Source organism: Triturus cristatus, chromosome 4_1 (genome assembly GCF_964204655.1).
Source record: "Triturus cristatus chromosome 4_1, aTriCri1.1, whole genome shotgun sequence".
Taxonomy (NCBI): Eukaryota; Metazoa; Chordata; class Amphibia; order Caudata; family Salamandridae; genus Triturus; species Triturus cristatus.
Window position 1 is genome coordinate 1,092,612,552 of NC_140585.1, and position 20,088 is coordinate 1,092,632,639.

Genomic DNA, 20,088 nt, shown 5'->3' on the forward strand with positions numbered 1-20,088 from the left:
TCTCTCTCTCTCTCTCTCTCTCTCTCTCTCTCTCTCTCTCTCCAGCTATCTCTCTCTCTCTCTCTCTCCAGCTATCTCTCTCTCTCCAGCTAACTCTCTCCCTCTCTCTCTCTTCAGCTATCTCTCTCTTTCTCTCTCTCTCTCTCTCTCTACAGCTATCTCTCTCTCCAGCTATCTCTCTCTCTCTCTCTCTCTCTCTCTCTCTCTCTCTCCAGCTATCTCTCTCTCTCCAGCTAACTCTCTCCCTCTCTCTCTCTTCAGCTATCTCTCTCTCTCTCTCTCTCTCTCTCTCTCCAGCTATCTCTCTCTCTCCAGCTAACTCTCTCTCTCTCTCTCTCTCTCCAGCTATCTCTCTCTCTCCAGCTAACTCTCTCCCTCTCTCTCTCTTCAGCTATCTCTCTCTCTCTCTCTCTCTCTCTCTCTCCAGCTATCTCTCTCTCTCCAGCTAACTCTCTCTCTCTCTCTCTCTCTCCAGCTAACTCTCTCTCTCTCTCTCTCTCTACAGCTATCTCTAAGGTAAACAATGCCAAATTCACACACCTGAGATAATCACTGCCCAGAAACCTAATTTTCACACTAATATCCTCATATGATGGCTGTAGTGAGGCTGCCGAACAACCACCTTCTCTAATACTTTACTTCCCTCCCTAAAGTTAACAATGTTCCATTCTCACTTCACATAGCACCAGCCTCAATTCATGGCTTTAGTGTGACTGCTGGACACCCACTCTGATCACCACAAATAAATCACATCTATTGATCAGTTTATTTTTGTTCGAATTCCCAATGCGCACACCGCCATCTTGAGATCACTGCTGTGGTGTTGGTGCATGGCAGTCCCAGTCACTCATATTCATTGACCCACCTTAAGGTAAACACTCTTCAGTTCTTTTGTTCACACACCAACCACATTCAAGGTTACTGATCTGCTGCATGTATCTGTGTCTGTCTGTCTGTTCCAAAGGTGAATGGCGTTTCTAGTTCTCACACCATATTCCACAGATCAATAATTTATAGTGGCTGCTGGACAATCGCTACTAGTAAACTACTTCTGTTGGTAAGGTTAGCAATATTTATTAAGAAATAGTCCTGTTAAACTACTTGAATACGCACGACCGAGGTTACTGTTAACAAAGTAAAGAGCAAGCCATGAAACGAACTAATTTTACAAATCATGATGCAACAAATAAATGTCAATGATATTTCGAAAAGTAATTGGTTTGGACTTGGATATCAAATGTGAATATAGACACAGTTTTACAGGATTACACCTCTCTGTCTAAGTGGCCGCTCCGCAACCCCCTCCCCTTTCCATCGCGTCGGAGTAAGGCATCCACGTGCTTTACATGCACTAAAGTACAGGCATCTGCCAGCCTGATGAAAGGCTTGCTGGGCAGAAGATCTCACAGCCCTGCTGGAAGTGACATCATCAGTCCAGAAAAACCCTGTAAGGATCCTTCACCTGTTGATGCACAGGAGCGTCGCTGATAGCCCTGGATGCTTTGGTTTTAAACCTTGAAGTACCCCGGAGCTGACCATCAGTGATGCCTCACACCGCCCTTTCTCAGCTCGTGAGATCAGCAAGCCTCACTGACCCACCCCATAATGTGAAGAGTTGGAGAAGGTCCACTTATCTCATTGGCTGTTCCATGACAAGATTAGGCATTGTGAGTAGGTGGTGGAGTCTACTGTTTCCTCCTTCCCTCCTGAAGCCTCCAGCTCCTTCCTGGGCCATTTCTTCTTCTTCCTGCCACCTGCTGGCCCTGCCTTCACCACCGCAGCCCTTTGGGTAAGTGCTTTATTGAATGTTTGAGTGTGTGTGTATACTTTTGAATGTATGTGTATTTGCACATGTGCTTGTTAATGGCTGTGTGCAAGTGTATGCATTTATAGGCATGTGAATGGGTGGGTGTGAGTATGTGCCCTCATGCATGCTTGTGAAAGAATTAGTTGGGAGTATGTGAGTTCAGGTGTGCTTGTCAAAGGATGGGTGTGAGTCCGTGCTTAAGTTGAGCTGGTGGTTTCCAGTGCTAGGCACCGACACTTAATTATCAACTCTGGCACTTGTGACAGTCTGCCACAAGGTGGCGTTGTCTGACTAATATAGATATATATGACCACACCAACAGTTAATTATTAATTCAATATGCATTAAAAATGACAATTACCTGCTACCCAAGCCATTCTTATAGCTTTCGGGGGCCTCGAATAATCGGAATTGTCACATATTTAAGTGTGATGGTTAGTTACTATCATTGGCAGCATGACGGGCAATGTGTGGTGCAAGCTGCAGTGGCCTCCTGATAAGAGCCCTGGTGCTTCCTTTAAAAAAAAAAAAAAAGTGTACAAATTAATCACTGTACTGGGAGTATGTGTACCTGCATGTGCTTGGGTGGAAGTGAGTATGTACATGTGTGCCCACCCCACAGGCTGTTGTAATTAACCTGCTGCCACTGCTCTTCCCTCCCACTTTGATGACGTGGAACAGTGAGGCTCAGTAAAATAGCTGAACAAAAATCATAGAAGCTCCCATTCAGATGAGTTGACTGTTGATTCATAAACCTATTTTTCCTAGATACCTTTTAATTCAGTCAGATTTGCAGAAATAGTGGCTAGTGTAACATTTTGGACTGTCTAGGACCAGTATTCTGAATTTAGGCCAATGACCAGACCCGGACTGGGGACAGACAAATCATTCGATTTTGAGGCAGGTGATGTACCAAAATGATAATCGATCTGTTCCTTTTATGAAATGCTACTCACGCAGTTGGAATGGCTTCAGTTGTATATCTTAATGGTCATTAGAGCCATATCCCCATGTTCGGTGCGTTTACCCATTGTCACAAACTTTCAGACTGATAAAAGGGGAGAATAAACTGCCTTGAGGTGTTTCCAGTCTGCTTTTGATATTCAGCTTGCATGATGTTGATTGCTCATTGATGTGCTGTGTGTCCTGCCTGCTATAAAGTGGAACACCTATTGGTACTGCCACACACCAGTGTATTATCCTCCACACCAAAAAAGAAATAGTACTAATTCCTGGCTGGTCTCCATCATGTTTTCTTTGTGGTAGACTCCTGTCTGGTTTCTTTCCCAACTTATTATTCTGCTACGTGTCACTTTTGTTTCTACACATGGTGTGTGTACTCGTATATGAGATTCGTATATTGCTCAGTTCTTCTGAGGATTCAGTATTCCATCAAACGGGGTACTCCAGGTGGAATTGACGTGTTGGGCATTGTCGGATCTACATAAATACGCAACGAACCTGGCCTGTGTCTTGGGCTCGATTATCCCGCCTTGGAGGTTAATCACCGAGCTCGGTATGCCGCAGCAGCTCTACTTGCATGACTTCTGAAACCGTATAGTCTCAGCAGCAAGTAAAGGTGTGGGCAAATGATGAGTTAGACCCCAACTGCAGAGTGCACATTTCTTTTGTGGATTTAGGTGGGGCAGGTTTTTGCATAATGATTTCTAGATCTTCCAACACCAGCTCTACCGCTGCTTCCGGGGTCTGAGCTGCTTGCTCGGAGCAAAAGTTTGTATAAGATCAATGTTTAGCTGCCCATTTTTCTCCCCAACATACTTGGCTACTGATGAACTGCTTAGCTTAGGGAAGAGAGTAATTCCTTGCACAATTTCCCAATAGCGATCGGTATCTTATTGGTTTTTCATATTGCGGTTTCCTTGATATTTCACAATATTATGAGACATTAACTTTAACCGCTTCATGATGTCGCCCAACCTAATATTGTCGAAGTTCCTCCATTGTTGACCTGCTCAACAAGATATGGACACACCCTCATCAGAAAGATGCTAGTGTCGCATCGTTCGTCCTCCTCGAAAAAGCCAAGTTGGACTGATACTCCAACCTCAGTTCCGCGGCAGTTCGGGGGTGGCTAGACAGCGTATACTATTGCGCTGCCTTTCTATCAGAAATTCATATTAATAGATCATGCTTCCAAAACACTCCCCATACCAACATATTCGTCCCGGATCTGGCCTTCAAGATTCCCACACATGCCATCGCTTTTACATAGCAGAACTGTAAAGGATGGAAAAGCAATGGTTTAATCTTAACCACTATAAAGCTCCCTAAGTATCATTCAATTTGATTCTGTTCCATCGGTCCACCATGGATGTACCATTCAAGCCACATGAACTGTGAATGGGAGCACAAGTAACCCTCGATATAGGTCTGCGACACTAAGCTTGGATTACAATTGGAAAGGTGCAGCTTGAGAGTCTACCCCTCAAAATGGAGGCGCAAGCAATCCCACACATAATGCAGTCTAACTGGACATCCATGCAGAGGTGTAGCTTAAGTCCTTAATGCCCTGTGAGCTTGAGGCCCATCTCTTGGCATACCTATTAATGCCCTGTGAGCTTGAGACCCATCTCTGGTAATACCTATTAATGCCCTGTGAGCTTGAGACCCATCTCTGGTAATACCTATTAATGCCCTGTGAGCTTGAGACCCATCCCTGGGCATACCTATTAATGCCCTGTGAGCTTGAGACCCATCTCTGGGCATACCTATTAATACCCTGTGAGCTTGAGACCCATCTCTGGGCATACCTATTAATGCCCTGTGAGCTTGTAACCCATCTCTGGACATACCTCTTAATGCCCTATGAGCTTGAGACCCATCTCTAGACTTACCTATTAATGCCCTGTGAGCTTGAGACTCATCTATGGGCATACCCATTAATGCCCTGTGAGCTTGAGACCCATCTCTGGGCATACCTATTAATGCCCTATGAGTTTGAGACCCATCTCTGGATTTACCTATTAATGCCCTGTGAGCTTGAGACCCATCTCTGGACATACCTTTACTGTTTAGAGGGACTCAACTATACAAAAACAATGTGGGGTGGAAATACTGAAATAAACATAAACGGCGGCATCTCCCCTGGATAATATATGAATGAAAGTTGCAACCGGTTACTACGTGGCTTACTTTCACATTTAATCCCCCATGCTTGGGAAAAGCTGGACGAGGGTTCCACCACATGACTTGTCATAATGCAATAATGTGCTCCAGAATTACGAGGACTGCCTTGGAAATACTTTGTGGATGAGATGTCCATCCTTCAGACTATTGTAGACACAACTCAATGCAGTGGGACTTGTCTGGTCAGAAACGGATCTCCTGGAAATTCCTGATGCTACAGAGGAAGCCATATCTTTGATTCCAGATTCTCGATTTATTTAGGTTACAAATTCAGGTCAATCAAATGATTTTATATGCAGCTTCTGGCATGAGTTTTTTTTAGCCGAAACTGAAAGACAAGCGCACAGTAGCACTGGATAGGAAGTGGATTATCACCCGCGCACCTACCTGGTATAAAGGGACTGTGGTGATGGCTTGTACATGCAGGGGGTGAGAATCCTCTGATCCCTTCCCACAGTAGTCCATCACTCCGACTGATCTACAGAGGCAGGCAGCAATAATTTGGCCGGGGCATGGCCACTGTAGGTGCATTCTGTTCCTTTTACACCGTTGCTGTGCTCCCGTTAGTTATTATTGCGTCAGTTTTCCCAGAATGACCGTGCGAAAAAACTGTATTTGCTAAATTGGTATCATGATCATTTCTAAGCTTTTCGTTCCACATATGAGATGCTCACAAGGAATACATTTTTCTTTGGAAGTGGTCCTCTACCTGGCGAACAGTAGTATAGTTTGTGGAATATGCATAGTCCCACTAGGTAGGAAGGGCGAGGTGTACCCACCCCCTTGTCATCATTAGGGTATTGAGCCTTTCAAGCACCCCCCCCCCCCACACACACACACCATTCAGATAATTTACATTTGTTGGTGATGGGATACTGGAACGGCAAGAGCTGGTAAGGACAGACAACTGTTGAGCACGAACCTATCTCGTCATCCCGCAGTCTTTTCCCCGCAGGGAATCACAACGCAGTCGTTACAACGACCGCGCAGTGATTCCGCATACCATTACTCCGCAAGTCGGAACAACGACTTGCGGAGGGGGGCGCTGGATGTTGGAATAGTATAATTTACTATTCCAACTCCAGTCTGTGCGGACACTAGGGAAAGTGTTGGATTTTAAATCCAACACCTCCCCCTCCCCCTTTCGCAAGTCGTTGTTACGACTTGCGGAGTAATGGTATGCGGAATCACAACGCAGTCGTTGTAACGACCGCGTTGTGATTCCCTGCGGGGACAAAGTTTCACGGTAAACGTTGTTTACCGTTGAGCACCCGCGCACCTATAAACAGAGCGCTTAGAACCCTGTTTAAATTTCATTTACGCCATCTCATGGGCTGGAGATCAGATTGTGCGGCCGCGGCGATTTTTGCATATTTATAGATTTGCCTCATTTGCCACATAATCCATCTGCTGCATAATCTGCAGATTTTAACAACCAAAAAATTGTTTCTAGCTCAAAGGCTTCAAAAGTTACTAAAAAATGCAGCGGCACATGTTACAGAGCAGTGGAAGGTCTTTTACAAAGGTTAACTGGTCACCTTTCTGTTGCTTATTGCTCTATTTGGGTATTAAACTGGTACTAATGAGGTGCACCCAACGCCCAGACAGCGTTAACAAGTGTAAAATAATAACGTAATGCTATTTTAAAATGTGCCGCATTATGCCACATAATTTACTCAAACCTGCCACGTAATTTGGCCCGCTCCTGCCACATAATTCTAGCGGCCCTGCCTATGATAGAAGGTGCTACCCTGGCTAGTTCCAGCTGATGGCCATGACTGCATAAGGTCGGCATTTTAGCTCGGCGAACAGTAGAAAGCTCACAGCACAGAATGAACACCCCTCCCGTGTCGGAGTTAGTTCAGGTGTTGTGGGTGTGGGAGTCACTTTGTTTCTAGGTGCATGAATGCCAGTGGGAGGGGACCTGTCACACATGAAGCTCGCAATTCGAATGCAAACAGCTCATAATGTTTTTCCTTTCTTCCCCCTCTCGCCGGGTCTTTTGTCGCAGTGTTTTACGCCCTGTTTAGGAGGCCTCGCCTTTGTTTGCTTCCGAGATTTAACCAACCTTCGGTACTGTTTACTTTCTTTTAACTGATGAAAAGCGGCACAGAACTCCATCAATTTTTTGAAGCCGCTTATTATCTTTTCAGTTATTAAAAAGTCTGAATGTGGTGGGAAGAAATTCAGAGTATTAAGCTGTGGAATCTTAATTAAAAGCTAAGTACAGCTCAACGGATGGGCGTAAAATCAGTTGTAGGAAGGGCGGGAAATGCAGTTTTCTTTGCTGCCCTTGGCACCCGATTACTGTACTGTATATTTATTAATACACATTGTCCTATCTACTATTTCAAGGCGTGAAAATAATAAGTGACACCAACAGCTTTCTCACTTTGTTCCAAGTACATTCCTCCCAGCCCCGAGAATTTGACTGATATCTCAAACCTGTCTCGTTAAATGAACTTAAGGTGTATCTTATTTCTTTTGACCTTAAACTTTCAGACATAGTAAATCATATCTCGCAGTGAGAACCATAAAACAAGACATTCACATGAAAGACACGCATGAGAAAGTGCAGACTGCATGCACTCACCTTGAATGTACATGTCAAAAGTAAGACGCTTAATGATCCATGAATGAGGCTTCGGGGAGCTATCTGTGTCTAGTCTCTTACTAGGTAACCCTGGTACACTTAATGTTACTCAAAACAGCTGAGCCATTACCTGAGCCATTCAGCAGCAACCACATCTTCTCTCCGTGGGGCAGCGAACCAGGGGCAGACTCGCCGCCAGTACCACCGAGCAGCGTGGGGGGACTACAACCCCCATGAGCCCCTGCTCCTCGTGACGCCGCTACCGGCGACAGCGCGCCCGGAGGCGCTAGAAATTCGACCGCTCCCTCGGTGGAGCGGGGGAGACACCTGAGCCATTCAGCAGCAACCACATCTTCTCTCCGTGGGGCAGCGAACCAGGGGCAGACTCGCCGCCAGTACCACCGAGCAGCGTGGGGGGACTACAACCCCCATGAGCCCCTGCTCCTCGTGACGCCGCTACCGGCGTCAGCGCGCCCGGAGGCGCTAGAAATTCGACCGCTCCCTCGGTGGAGCGGGGGAGACACCTGAGCCATTACCTGAGCCATTCAGCAGCAACCACATCTTCTCTCCGTGGGGCAGCGAACCAGGGGCAGACTCGCCGCCAGTACCACCGAGCAGCGTGGGGGGACTACAACCCCCATGAGCCCCTGCTCCTCGTGACGCCGCTACCGGCGACAGCGCGCCCGGAAGCGCTAGAAATTCGACCGCTCCCTCCGCGTCGCGGGACGCGCGCGGGCGACGCCGGGCTGAGCCCAGGCAGAGGGCGGGCCGTCTGTGGCCGTCCGGGGCAGGAGGAGGCTGGGCTGGGCCACGTCTCTGAGGCCTACTTCCCCTTGGTAAGATCTCCTTGACTGTTGTAATTTTTTTTTTTTTTTTTGCTTTTGTACGTAATCATGTCACTCGCTACGGATAAAGAGGGAAGACGCTGCCTTACACCAGCCACAGTAGGCGGAAGACCAACCGGTACACTTGACGACTTTTTCCTGAGAGCAGCTGATGTTGTAGGAAGGGAGATTGCCCGGACTGAAAAACGTTTGTCTATGGAACTTCTGAGCAATAGACGCTCCTCTCTAGGAGATTTAAATTGTGTGGTGTCACCAGTAAGGGCAGATTCGACTTCTGTATGCCCACGTATTTCAACGTACTCTGTCTACCCTGTTGTTGAGGATTCTGTGTCTAAGAGTAATAATTCCTTCAGCAGCCTCGATTCATCCGAGGGTTTCTATCCAATTGAGCCTAGAAAAAGCTTACAGCCAGAAGATCATGTAGCCCCTGAACCCAAAACAGTAGCGGCTCTCCCTAGTTCGGATAAGGAAGGGAAAAAGAAAAGGAAAAGGGGTGGTAACAGCCAAACAGGCAGGAAATCCAAAATCACAAAACTGACTGGTACACATAGTGTCACTTGCCCTAAGAATGTTACTAAAAAACCCAAGAAGAACCCTCAAATATTGATAGACCCTGTTTTGTTGTCTCCTGCCTTACAAAATAGATACTTATTTAGCGGAAGGGTCGAGGACACAACAGTATCTCTTCCTAACATAATCCATCTTCTGCGTTCCTTTACCCTTCCATTAATAGAGAGATTGAAAAACATTAATAATAAGTTAGACGCTTTGGGGGAGCTTGTCAATATCAATACGTGTAGGCTTGTAAATTTAACACCGCCCAAGCCGAGCACTTGTACTGAAACAATACCTAGCAATAACCCAGCCCCTCAAGGTCTAAATACCCAGGCAGCTACAATAATTCCTGGCGATAATTGCGTCACTATAACTACTAGTGTCAATACTGTCGAACCCACCCCACCTACTACCACTTATTTACAAACTAGTGATAAATGTGTGAGGGAGAAAGAGCGGGATGATCAGGATGAACGGGTTCCATTACCGGTTATTAACCTTCCACCAGTGTGCTCACCTTTAGTAGTAGTGCTCGCAAATGTCCCTACTTTGAATAAAGGCGTTAGTGAGGACTTTGGTCAATTAAAAAACAAGGTGCTTCACTGGTTTACAAAGAATACCATGGCGGGTAACAACATTTGGAATGATCTAATAATGGTACGAAGAGTGGCCTGGATTGGTAGATCTAAGAAGACCAAAGATGGAGACTGCATTATACTCAATTTTAACAATCCTTTTTTGGTTAGACGAATTATCGACGAATCGTTATTTAATGTGAAACCACAATCGAGGGGTATCCAGATCCTCCCACTCGATTATTTTTACAGAGAGATGAATAGACCAAACTCCAGTATGATCTCTGAGCTAGGGGGGAGGAAGAGCTATCGCACCCCACTAAATTTAGGTTGGGAATACCCTAGGAAAACGTTTCCTATTAGGACTTGGCGTGGGAGTGACGGTTGCCACCGTGGTTTTACAGGGGTCAACCGCTTCTCAGTTTTGAGCGGACTTGAAGGAGTGGACTGACGCCTAACTACGGAGGCTGCTGTTACTCCCGCCATGACTGAATTGTGTGTGCCAACTGCGATATCCGGTGTAAATGATGTGCAGACGGTAACCTCACCATTGCACCAACCAGAGTCAGTAAAAAACAAAGGAACCAGGATTGTTTTCTGGAATGTAGCTGGTCTCCGTTCCAAGATTGATAATCCCATATGGATCGATTATATTAAGGACATAGACATCTTATGTTTGCAAGAGACCTGGTCCCTGGAAGCCATCCATATCACCGGATATATAACCTTTCATCAACCTGCTAGTCCCTCTACCTCTGGGAGAAATAAAGGGGGGCTGACTATCTATTTATCTAACCTGATGGAGACCCTGTCAGTAAAAGTGGTGGGCCAATGTGATTACTATCAGATTATTTTAATCCGGGTGACCCCCAATGTGGAAATGCTCATCGTTAATCTGTATAATAGTATTGAGAAAGGTCTAGTAAATGGTTTGATAAATACTCTCATCAAGGATTTGGGAGCTCTGCTAGCCTCATCTCACCGGGATTCCATTATTATTTGGGGAGGTGACTTTAATCACCACCTCTGTAAATATTTTCTGAGCGGTTGCGGTGATCAGGAAAAATATAAATCAGAATATCAACCACATTTCGATCATAATAGCGGGGGTGATTCATTTAATGAAATGATGGCAACTTTTGATCTTGGTTTTGTTAACTTGCTCTGTAGACCTTCGGTGGAGTTTAGCTCGACGTATGTGGGGAGAGGGTATAGCACGTTGATTGACTTCGTTACAATTACCAACGCCCACTCCAGCTGGCTAACTGATTTTGCCACACATACTCTTGGGGTGAGTGATCATCTTCCATTGAGTTTTAGCATACAGCTCCCTTGCAAATCAGTCCGTTCTCTGGTGGAGAAACTGGCCTGGACTACCGATTGCACTTTAAATAGAACGAATGGGTTTGCCCTTAAATGGTCACAGTGTAATCAAGTGGAGATGAATAGGAATATTATAAAACAAGCATTAACCTCCATCAACGTGTGCCTTCAGGATGAAGTATCCCACTCAGATATTCTGGAATCTTTTGCTTTAATCACAAAGATTATTAAAGATGTCCTACATCGTCCACCTAAAAAGGGGAATGTAGCTAGAAAAGGGTGGTTTGATTCGGCCTGCACCAAGGCCCACACTGCTTTAAAGATTGCCTTGGGGAAAAATCCAAGGAATCAAACTGAAATTACTCACTTTAGACGTGTGTATAACCAGGCCCGGAAGGCGCGGAAATGCGCGCTTAAGAACGATGCGTGGGAATGTCTATATAACGCGTCCTTGGAAAAGGATTGCTCTGCCTTCTGGCTGCCGGTTAGGGCTCCTTTCCTTACTACAGGGGAAATTGATAGAATGGATGTGGCCATCACTGAAGATTCCTGGGTCGACTTTTTCGCTGAGGTATATAATCCGGGAGGGAAAGATAAACTGGTAGTTAAGAAGCCTATTACCAAGGGCCAATTGGCGGACGATTTCGTCCCGATTAATTTAGATGCTACTGTTGATGAATTCTCTGTCGCAATCACCCAGAGCAAAGGCAACAAAGCGCCAGGCGCAGATGGCGTCCCAATTGATTTATTTAAAATCCAGCCGGGGCTCTGGTCGCCTCTACTTAAGCGTGCTCTAGAGGCTAGTTGTGCGCGGGGCTTCATCGACACTTGGGCAGATTCGATAATCATACCAATATTCAAAAAAGGGGACCGGGATAAACCTTCTTGCTACCGTCCCATATCCCTTCTGGATTCTTTTTTGAAAGTCACCGGGCGAGTTATCCTGAATCGTTTGCAACTTTGGGCCGACGAGTTTAACATCTTATCGCCAGTTCAATACGGCTTTCGCAAGGGCTGCGGTACTGTAGAACAGGTTCTTAACTTTACGTCACTAGTTGGCAAATATACTCAGGCCAAAGAGGGCAAACTCTTTGTCGTGTTCGTTGACCTAAGTGCGGCTTTCGATTGTGTCATTCATAACCGACTGTGGCAGATCTTGAGCGACATGAAGGTTGATGAAGTACTTATTTCCTTTCTAAGACAGTTGTACGCTGGCGCTAGGGCAAAGGTTAGATATGGTTTAAATGGTGAATGCACTAAGCCCTTTTACGTAAAAAGGGGCGTGAGACAAGCGTGCGTACTCGCCCCACTGCTGTTTAACCTGTATACTAACGACCTAGAAAAAGTTCTGATTGCTGCAGTACGCGATTCCCCTCAGGCCAATCAGCATCAAATCGCGTCCCTCCTATACGCTGATGATGCAGTGATCATGTCCCGGACGCAAAGAGGTCTCCAAACTGCTCTGGACACTTATGTAAAGTTTATGGATAACAGGGGGTTAAAATTGAATGTTTCCAAATCGTTTGTAATGTCTTGTGGTAGTGGTAAGAAAAGAGCATGTCGCTTGTTTGCGGGGAAAGAGGAACTTGCCCCAGCTAAAATATTTTCTTACCTGGGAATAGTCCTCGAGGAAAAGGGGTCCTGGGGGCCAGCTATTAGAAATAGGACATTGTCATTTAAGAAAGCTACTGCTGCACTTATGATCTTCTCGAAAAAGCTGGGGAAGAGACCGCCTGCAATACTGTTAAAAATCTATCAAGCTAAATGCATCAGTATAGCCATTTATGGGGCAGGTATTTGGGGGATCAATAATAATTTCTCCTCAATACAAAGGGTAGAGAATGCATTCTTAAGATTTATCTTGGCAACCCCTGCTAGTTCCCCTGTTTTTAACTGTCACGCAGAGTTAGGTATGCGCTATGTGAGTGATCTGATTAGTATACAACCAGTCCTGCTTTGGTACAGGGTATGGACTTCTCCAGCCCTAACGTTAAATAGAGATATCCTCAAAGATTGTATGGGATTGGATAAGGCACTTAGGATACCCTGGTTGAAGTATATTTGTCATTTCACAAGGGACCTTGGCAGACCCGAGTTTTACTTTCAACCGGAGACCATGTGCAGTCTAACAAGAAAGGATATGAAGGAGCTATGTTGGTCTCACGTTGAATCACTTAGATTAGGCGTTGAATTTAATAAGAACCTTGTATTGCAACATCAACTTACATTGGTTTCTAATGACATTCAGCCATATTTAACTTGGTGTCAGGTGGGCTTTGACCGTTTTTTGCTCACCAGGCTAAGGTTCGACGTCTTCTTCCGCTTAGTTTCCTTCCCCGCAGTTAATGATTGGGCAAGGAAATTATGTAATTGCCCGTGTGACAATCTGTCTACCCAGTCAACCCTGCATGTAATCTGTTTTTGCAAATTTTATTCGATGGAAAGATCTAGATGGATTAAGCCATTTTTAAAAAAACATGGTTCATGGAGACACTGTCGGCCCGCCTTATTGTTTTTAGTATCCTTACAAGATGAATACTGTGTGTCAATAATGTTGGGCTTTTTAAAAAGTATTTTAAGAAAAAGGAAATGTTTAATTAATTTTTAGGTAATTTATGTATGTTCTGTGTAACAATATTTTTATTGTGGTTTACTTTTGTCTATATGAACATGTTACTTTTATGATTTCATGAATCTTGAACTCGAATAAAGTATTATCTAATCTAATCTACTCAAAACACTGATACAAGCAAGTGTATTATGTGTATGCATAGTATGTCTCTGTCATATTTTGTGTATGCACCGTATGTGTCAAAGAACTGTGATTGGAATAAAATACTGATCTAATACCCAATGTAATAACATCTACAGCTCAAAGATATTCCCCCATTGAACGTTCACTGTCCAAAAGTTTGGATGTCGTTTTTAATGAGTCTGAATGGGGCCCATTGTTAGTGAGGTTTTTCAAGCATTGAAAAAGCAGTGACACATTATTCCAACTGTGGAGTATTCATTACAGCAGCCATTAATCCCAGAGTACTACTTATTAAAGGTGGATTAACTTCTCCACTCAGTGTGGTACCTGTAATCTTAGAAACTCAGCTAGTCTTCTCTGACACGCTTGTGCATACATTCATGGCTTTGGTTTTAGGCTATGCAGGCTTTGAGGCGCTTTCGGCCATTTGTGATCCAGCAACAAAATGAATGATTAAAACTGGTTGGTTGGTATAGCGCTCTGAGACTTAACATGATATCTCGGCACTTGCTCAAAAAGTATAATGGCAAGCAGAGGAACTAAGCAGGCATAGTGGGATTGAAAAGCCACGCTCGAAGGGCTTTGTAGAAAGTAAGATGATTGGAAGGAGACTGCAAAGATAGCTGAAGGGTTCACTAGTTGTTAATAAAAGGGTCTACCTCCAATCCTAGGGACTGCCGCAAGAGAATGAAGAGTGCACTAACCGTAGCACATAGTGAAATAACAATGCATAAGAAAGGGGCCTGTGTGATGGACAGCCCAGAGGTTGTTAAACAGAATCCACCTGTGCACACATCGCCAACGAAACGAGATGGTCAGCAACTGACTTTTTGCGCAAGACCTGATGCCAACTGGACTGCCAAATACTAAATATGTTGCATTTAATGATTAAAATATTTAGAAAGATTAAGATAAATGTAATTCCCAATGTCCAATCTAGAAGGGATAACTGCTTTGGTGATGGTCTTTGTTGCTGGGATGAGTGAAGGATCTTTTCCAATGGTCTTCAGACCGAGTAAGTTGAAAGCCGTGAAGATTGGTCGAATTGTACAAAAACGCAGCCCAAGTCTATTACTTTGTTCACATGGATCAACGGTGCGCTTATGGTCCTGGGCCCTCAACATTTGGATCAAGGCGAAGATGCACCACACAAGATAATGCTATCATTTTGTTCTGTATTGAGTTCCAGATGACTGGTTTACTTTAGTTCTGCGATTCATATGTCATTTGAAACACTTTTGTCGGACTGAAAGAGCGTTTCAAACTGAAAGACCAGCTGGATGTCCTTTGCTCTTAAGGATGGCAAAGGGTGTCCTATAAATATTAAAGAAGATAGGAGTCAATGGCGAGGCCTGCGGTACCTCTGCAGGGTAGCTCATGAAATGAGGATTGAAAAGGAGGTACAGTCACTGCTTGTTCCCTGTAGGAATGGATTGAAGCAGGCCCAAAACTTTACATTTTTTCACAATCCTTCAAATTAAAGGTAAAGATTTATTGGGACATTGAATTAAAGGCCGTCGTCGGGTTCAGTCGGACAAAATCAGCTGGAATCCGAAATGTATAAATATCATCTAGATCGGCCACCCTGCACAAACCTGTCGGGCTGGGTCCAGGCGCAAATGCTGTTGATAGCGTATGGAGGGATGGATCGTTACAGCAGCTTCCACTCTTCTAGAGGGAAATGGAAGGCGAGTAATACACTGAGACTGGAATCTGATGACTGCATCTGCAGTTTCAGGCAATAGTCCTCGTTGAGTTAGGGCTCAGAAAAACGTACAACTCTTGAAAATATTATCAAGAAAATGTCGCCTGAAGGAATCTGTTTCGCTATAAAGCTGATCATGGAGGAACAGTTGATCAATGTACAGCATTGTTAGACACAGCTGTGACCTTCATTATGCACATCTGCTGAGTAGCAATAAATGAACAAATGCACTGAACAGTATCCCAGCCAAACACTTGACTATGGGATAAACGTGTGTGTCTCTGCGGGTTTTCTTGCATTTTGGAGAGCCCTTCCATCTTGTGTGGCTGGCAGAGAGCCTCATATTATGTTGGTAGGGATGTTCATCTTAGTTCTATTTTTCAAATTCAAGGAGACATGCCCATATGGACTTGTGAACTTGTGTTGGAACCTCCTTGCTTGGACACCCTTATTTCTTCTCCACAAATTCTGGGCCTTACGCTTGCATACATTGAACATTAGTTGCCTTGAACTATTCAACCGCTCTTCTTTATAAACTCCTACTGTGCTACCAAAATAAATGCCCGGTTGATGTAAATCTTTGCTCAAGTTATGCTGCTTTTGTGTTTTTTAAACATTCTTATTTTAATATTCTTAACTGCCGCCTAGGAGTTTAAACCCACGGCAACACGTAGATGGCACCATCCTACATTTAGTGCAGGGATGACTGTTATACTAGGAGAGGGACTGTACTGAAAAATAGTTTTTCCACAGCTAGGAAACGTTTTTACCACTGGAGGCCCTGGACTACATTTGATTAGTTAACTTGGTTTCCACGCATACTCTTTTTTGTTGTTGAGTGTATTACTTGAATAAGTGGGAGCGGTGGAATCGGCCGTTTATAACATTTGCAATCTCAGAAACAAACTTTTTTGGGCAAAAGCAACACTTGCACAAGTGACATACCAATACCTGAGAGTCCATTGATGACATTTAGAAGGCATACAACACATCCACTCCCAAGTGTGACAAAGTGGGCAGTAATGGTGAATGATTTCCTTTAACCTGTTGTAGACCTCATCTGCTACTGAAAGTCGTTTCCTGTGTATGGAAACTTCCTCCAGTGAATGATACCAAGCTGCAGCGTCTGAGCTTTGCTCTGGGCGAAGTTGAGTTCACCATGTGTCTCATGATGTTTTTAGCCCCACTTCTCAATGTTGAGGTGGGACTGCCTGTAGTGATCATTTAGAAGATGGACTGTGGACAGGCGGGTAGTCTGGATCAGTGATTTGAAGACTTTGATAAATGCCCTGTCTGAACGACAGAAAATACCAACAAGGCAGATGACACCAACCAGTAAGAGATACTGGAATGTAAAAGGTCCTTTCTTGGGAATGCAAAAGAGTTATCAGGCCAGAGGGCCCCCAATTCAACTCATTTAAAAAATAATTTTTAACTAGAGTTCCCTTTTGTCATGTTGCCAACAGATATTCAGGTTTGGGGGTATTAATCTATGGTGGGTCGCATGAGGTCCTTTCAAAAAAGGAAGCAATCACAAATCTGCTTTTGATTGCATTTGAACATTGACTTTAGAACTCCCCGTGTTTGCTTCAGTACTGTGTTTTAAAACTCTTTCTTTTGTGTTGCAGGGGAGACCAGCACAACCGTTTCCCCGTATGTTTTAGGCGGTGTGAGTGATGGTCAGTGGCACTCAGTCCAGGTGGAGTACTACAACAAGGTAAGATCCTGGACCTTGCTACCATGCTTGAGTGTGTAGCCGGTGGAGAAGGATGACAGGTGTGATTCTAGGTGTCATGCTTTGTACATATGAATCGCTCTAATAATTTAACAGCATTGGAGAAGACACGTGCCCTCAGACAACCATCTCAATTCTGTTATTGACTGTTAAATGATGAGAAATTTCCCTTTAATAAAATGTGCCTATTTTTGTTTGGGGATTTATTGAGCCCACTTTCTACGTTTACATTTTCATTTTCTCTTTAATTTAAGCCCACTGTTTGTAGCTTTCATCTTTGCCTTCATATGTGTCTTTTAGCACTCTGCATCTACTCGCTTTATCACATTCAGAGCCTAGAAAAGTACTGCATGTGAAAAGTGAACAATTTGTCTTTGATTTCCACTTGGATAATATGTCATAATTGTTGACAAATGAGGCATTGCATTACTGGAATGTATCAAATCTGATAGCTGTTTATGGGTGGCTTTGATTTTGTTTAAAAGGCATCCCGTGTTTGCCTTTTATGCCAGTCTCGATTTTCATTTCTCTCGCTTCTATGACGTACACTGCTTTGTGCAATGTGAAGGATCTGCAGTTTCACTAGACAACACGTTTTCATTTTGATGGAGACAGCTAAAAAATGTTGCAGGCCAGACATAACTAAGACGTGTTTTTGGAAAAGTTAAACCAGTATTGGAACTCAAATTATTCCAAAACCAGATGATGATGTTGTAGTTGTCTTATGTAACTGTGTCCTGTAGTCCCCAGATCATCTCTGGCAACAAATAGGCTAGAATGTACATTTCTAGTAGAGAAGTATTTCCATAACATTGTATGATTTTCAGGTCTATTTTGGAACTCTGTATCTTTATATAGTATACATACAAATTCTGAATCACCCAAATAGATGCTACTAATTAACTAACTACAATTCTCTGGTCCTATGAGTCTACTAAATGTTTCCCTTTTAACAGCTGAGTAAATTGTCCACTTCAGACTAATAGTCAAAAAATGGGATGATCAAACAAGTGCAAAGATGGCGATGGAAGATTTGATTCTTCAAGGCACTCTTTTGATTATTTATACATTAGTGGGATGAGGTTGCATATACAAAGGTGTCTTTGAAAATATGTTTTAGGAGGTCTGTGATTTACCAAGGTGTGTCAGGGATATGAACACTCTATCACTGAAACCATTTCCACAGTACCATATATCTTTGAAACCCAATAGCTCCAATAAACACATAGAAAACATACATATAGCTGTGTTTGTTCTGCAATTATTAATATTATTAAACTCATAAGCAGTCTCATTTCAAATTTTAAAAGATTCCTTAAAATACATTTATTGCATCATATTACTGCGGTGGAAAAGCAAAGAATTCTTCGGAAAACCTAAATCTAGTTCAGTCTTCTAGGAAATTAGCGTTATGCAGAGCATTTGAATTTGTGTGTTCTTTTGGCTCATTTTATTAGCATGAAATAGGCATTTGTAAATAATTACCACGCATTTGTATGATAGTTTAATTGCACAAGCCGCAAAACACATTCCAACAACGTCGTCTCTACCTATAACGTGTATGCCCACACACAGGCAGTGCCAAATACAGACGTGTTCTGTTCCAAGAGTTGAAGAGACAAACAAACTCGATGCCTGGATAATATGGTAATTTTGATAGCGCTCTACAACTCTGGCAGACGTTGGCTGGGACCTGGAGGTATACATTTGCATTAAGTCTGGAAAACTGACAGGGCTGTTTAAGCTCTTACCTCATACTCATCAAAAGACTGCTTTAATTTGTGACTCAGAAGTGTATGCTAGTAGACACCTGCCCCAAACAGGCGGAATAATCATTTTAGTGACTGGTTATGCCAAATAGTTGCAAACCATAACTTTTTGAATATTTATTTTGTGAATAGGAATGTTGAATTTAATTGTCACCTCCTACATTTTTATTTTAGGCTTATTCTGAGACGTGCATAGTTGTAGGAGATAGGATTTTTTGTAGTGTCTAGCAACCATGGGGCAAACAGAATATCTGCTTTTTTTTTAAAATAAAAAAGTTGGAAATGGTACAGTGCAATGAGGTGTGCATTTACACTACAAAGAAACAGTACTGTTGGGACCCAAGAATCGCATGTTATGCCTTTTTTGGAAAGGCGGAGTCATACGCATGAGTCCGTGAGATCGAGTGCACGGACAACAAAGATTGTCCATGTGCTGCATAAAGAACCATGCTCACACCAAGTGTGTCCAAGAGTGCATTGTTTGTCTAAGGTATATGATATGAAAATAAACTGAGGGCTGAGATTCAGCCGCGTGTCTCAGAGACACATGTTTGAGGAATATCACAAACATGAGGTGTCAGGCATAGAGCAGTGTGGTGTGTGTGGAGTCTGGGTCAGACTGGATTTCAAAAACCTGGGTGAGTAGAAGAGGAACAGCGAGGGCGCAGAATTCAAAAAGTACGTCAGTTACTTTCATCATTATACGTATGTATAACTTGAGGTATATGGCCATAGAGTGACCTTTCAAGATTTACATGATTTTGGCTCCTTGCTAAAACTCTGAATAAAATCCATGTCTCTGAATTTCAGGGTGAGCAGTCAAGCCACTAAACACACATTTACTCATAGAAAGTATTGTGAGTCCAATATGGTAGCATTAAAGCTGTTGTGTTAGGAAGGAGCGTGTTTTGTGGCTTCTATTGAATGTAATGTATTTTTTTTAACTGATCTCGGAATCTTTGGGGTTACTACTTACACGACCCTTAAAATAGGGTGTTTTAACGCCCTTTGGGGGTTAGTCTGGCAGAAGAAACATTAAGGTATACCCAGAATTAAGTATTACAAATAAACGTGTCTTTCATTTAAAGAGGATTTAAATCAGGCCAATAATACATATTAAAATAATATATTTCAAATAGTATTTGCTAGTGACTGTGAAATGCAATGCGTGCTTAAGAACCTTTAAATGTACCCTAGCTCAAGCTGCGCTGCAGAGCAATAAAGGATATCATCAGAAGCACGGCACCCGTCTGTGCCTTAACGTACATGTTTTGTATAC

General features: G+C 43.5%; 1 protein-coding gene across 2 annotated transcripts in view; it reads left to right on the top strand.

The window, feature by feature from the left end:
• CELSR1 (cadherin EGF LAG seven-pass G-type receptor 1) overlaps positions 1 to 20,088 on the top strand; it is a 457,515-nt gene that overhangs the window by 225,203 nt on the left and 212,224 nt on the right. For both annotated transcript variants that reach the window (XM_085654077.1, XM_085654076.1), the window contains exon 5: positions 16,934 to 17,022. In XM_085654077.1, coding sequence (XP_085510203.1) covers positions 16,934 to 17,022 — 89 coding nt within the window. The remainder of the gene's footprint in view (positions 1 to 16,933; positions 17,023 to 20,088) is intronic.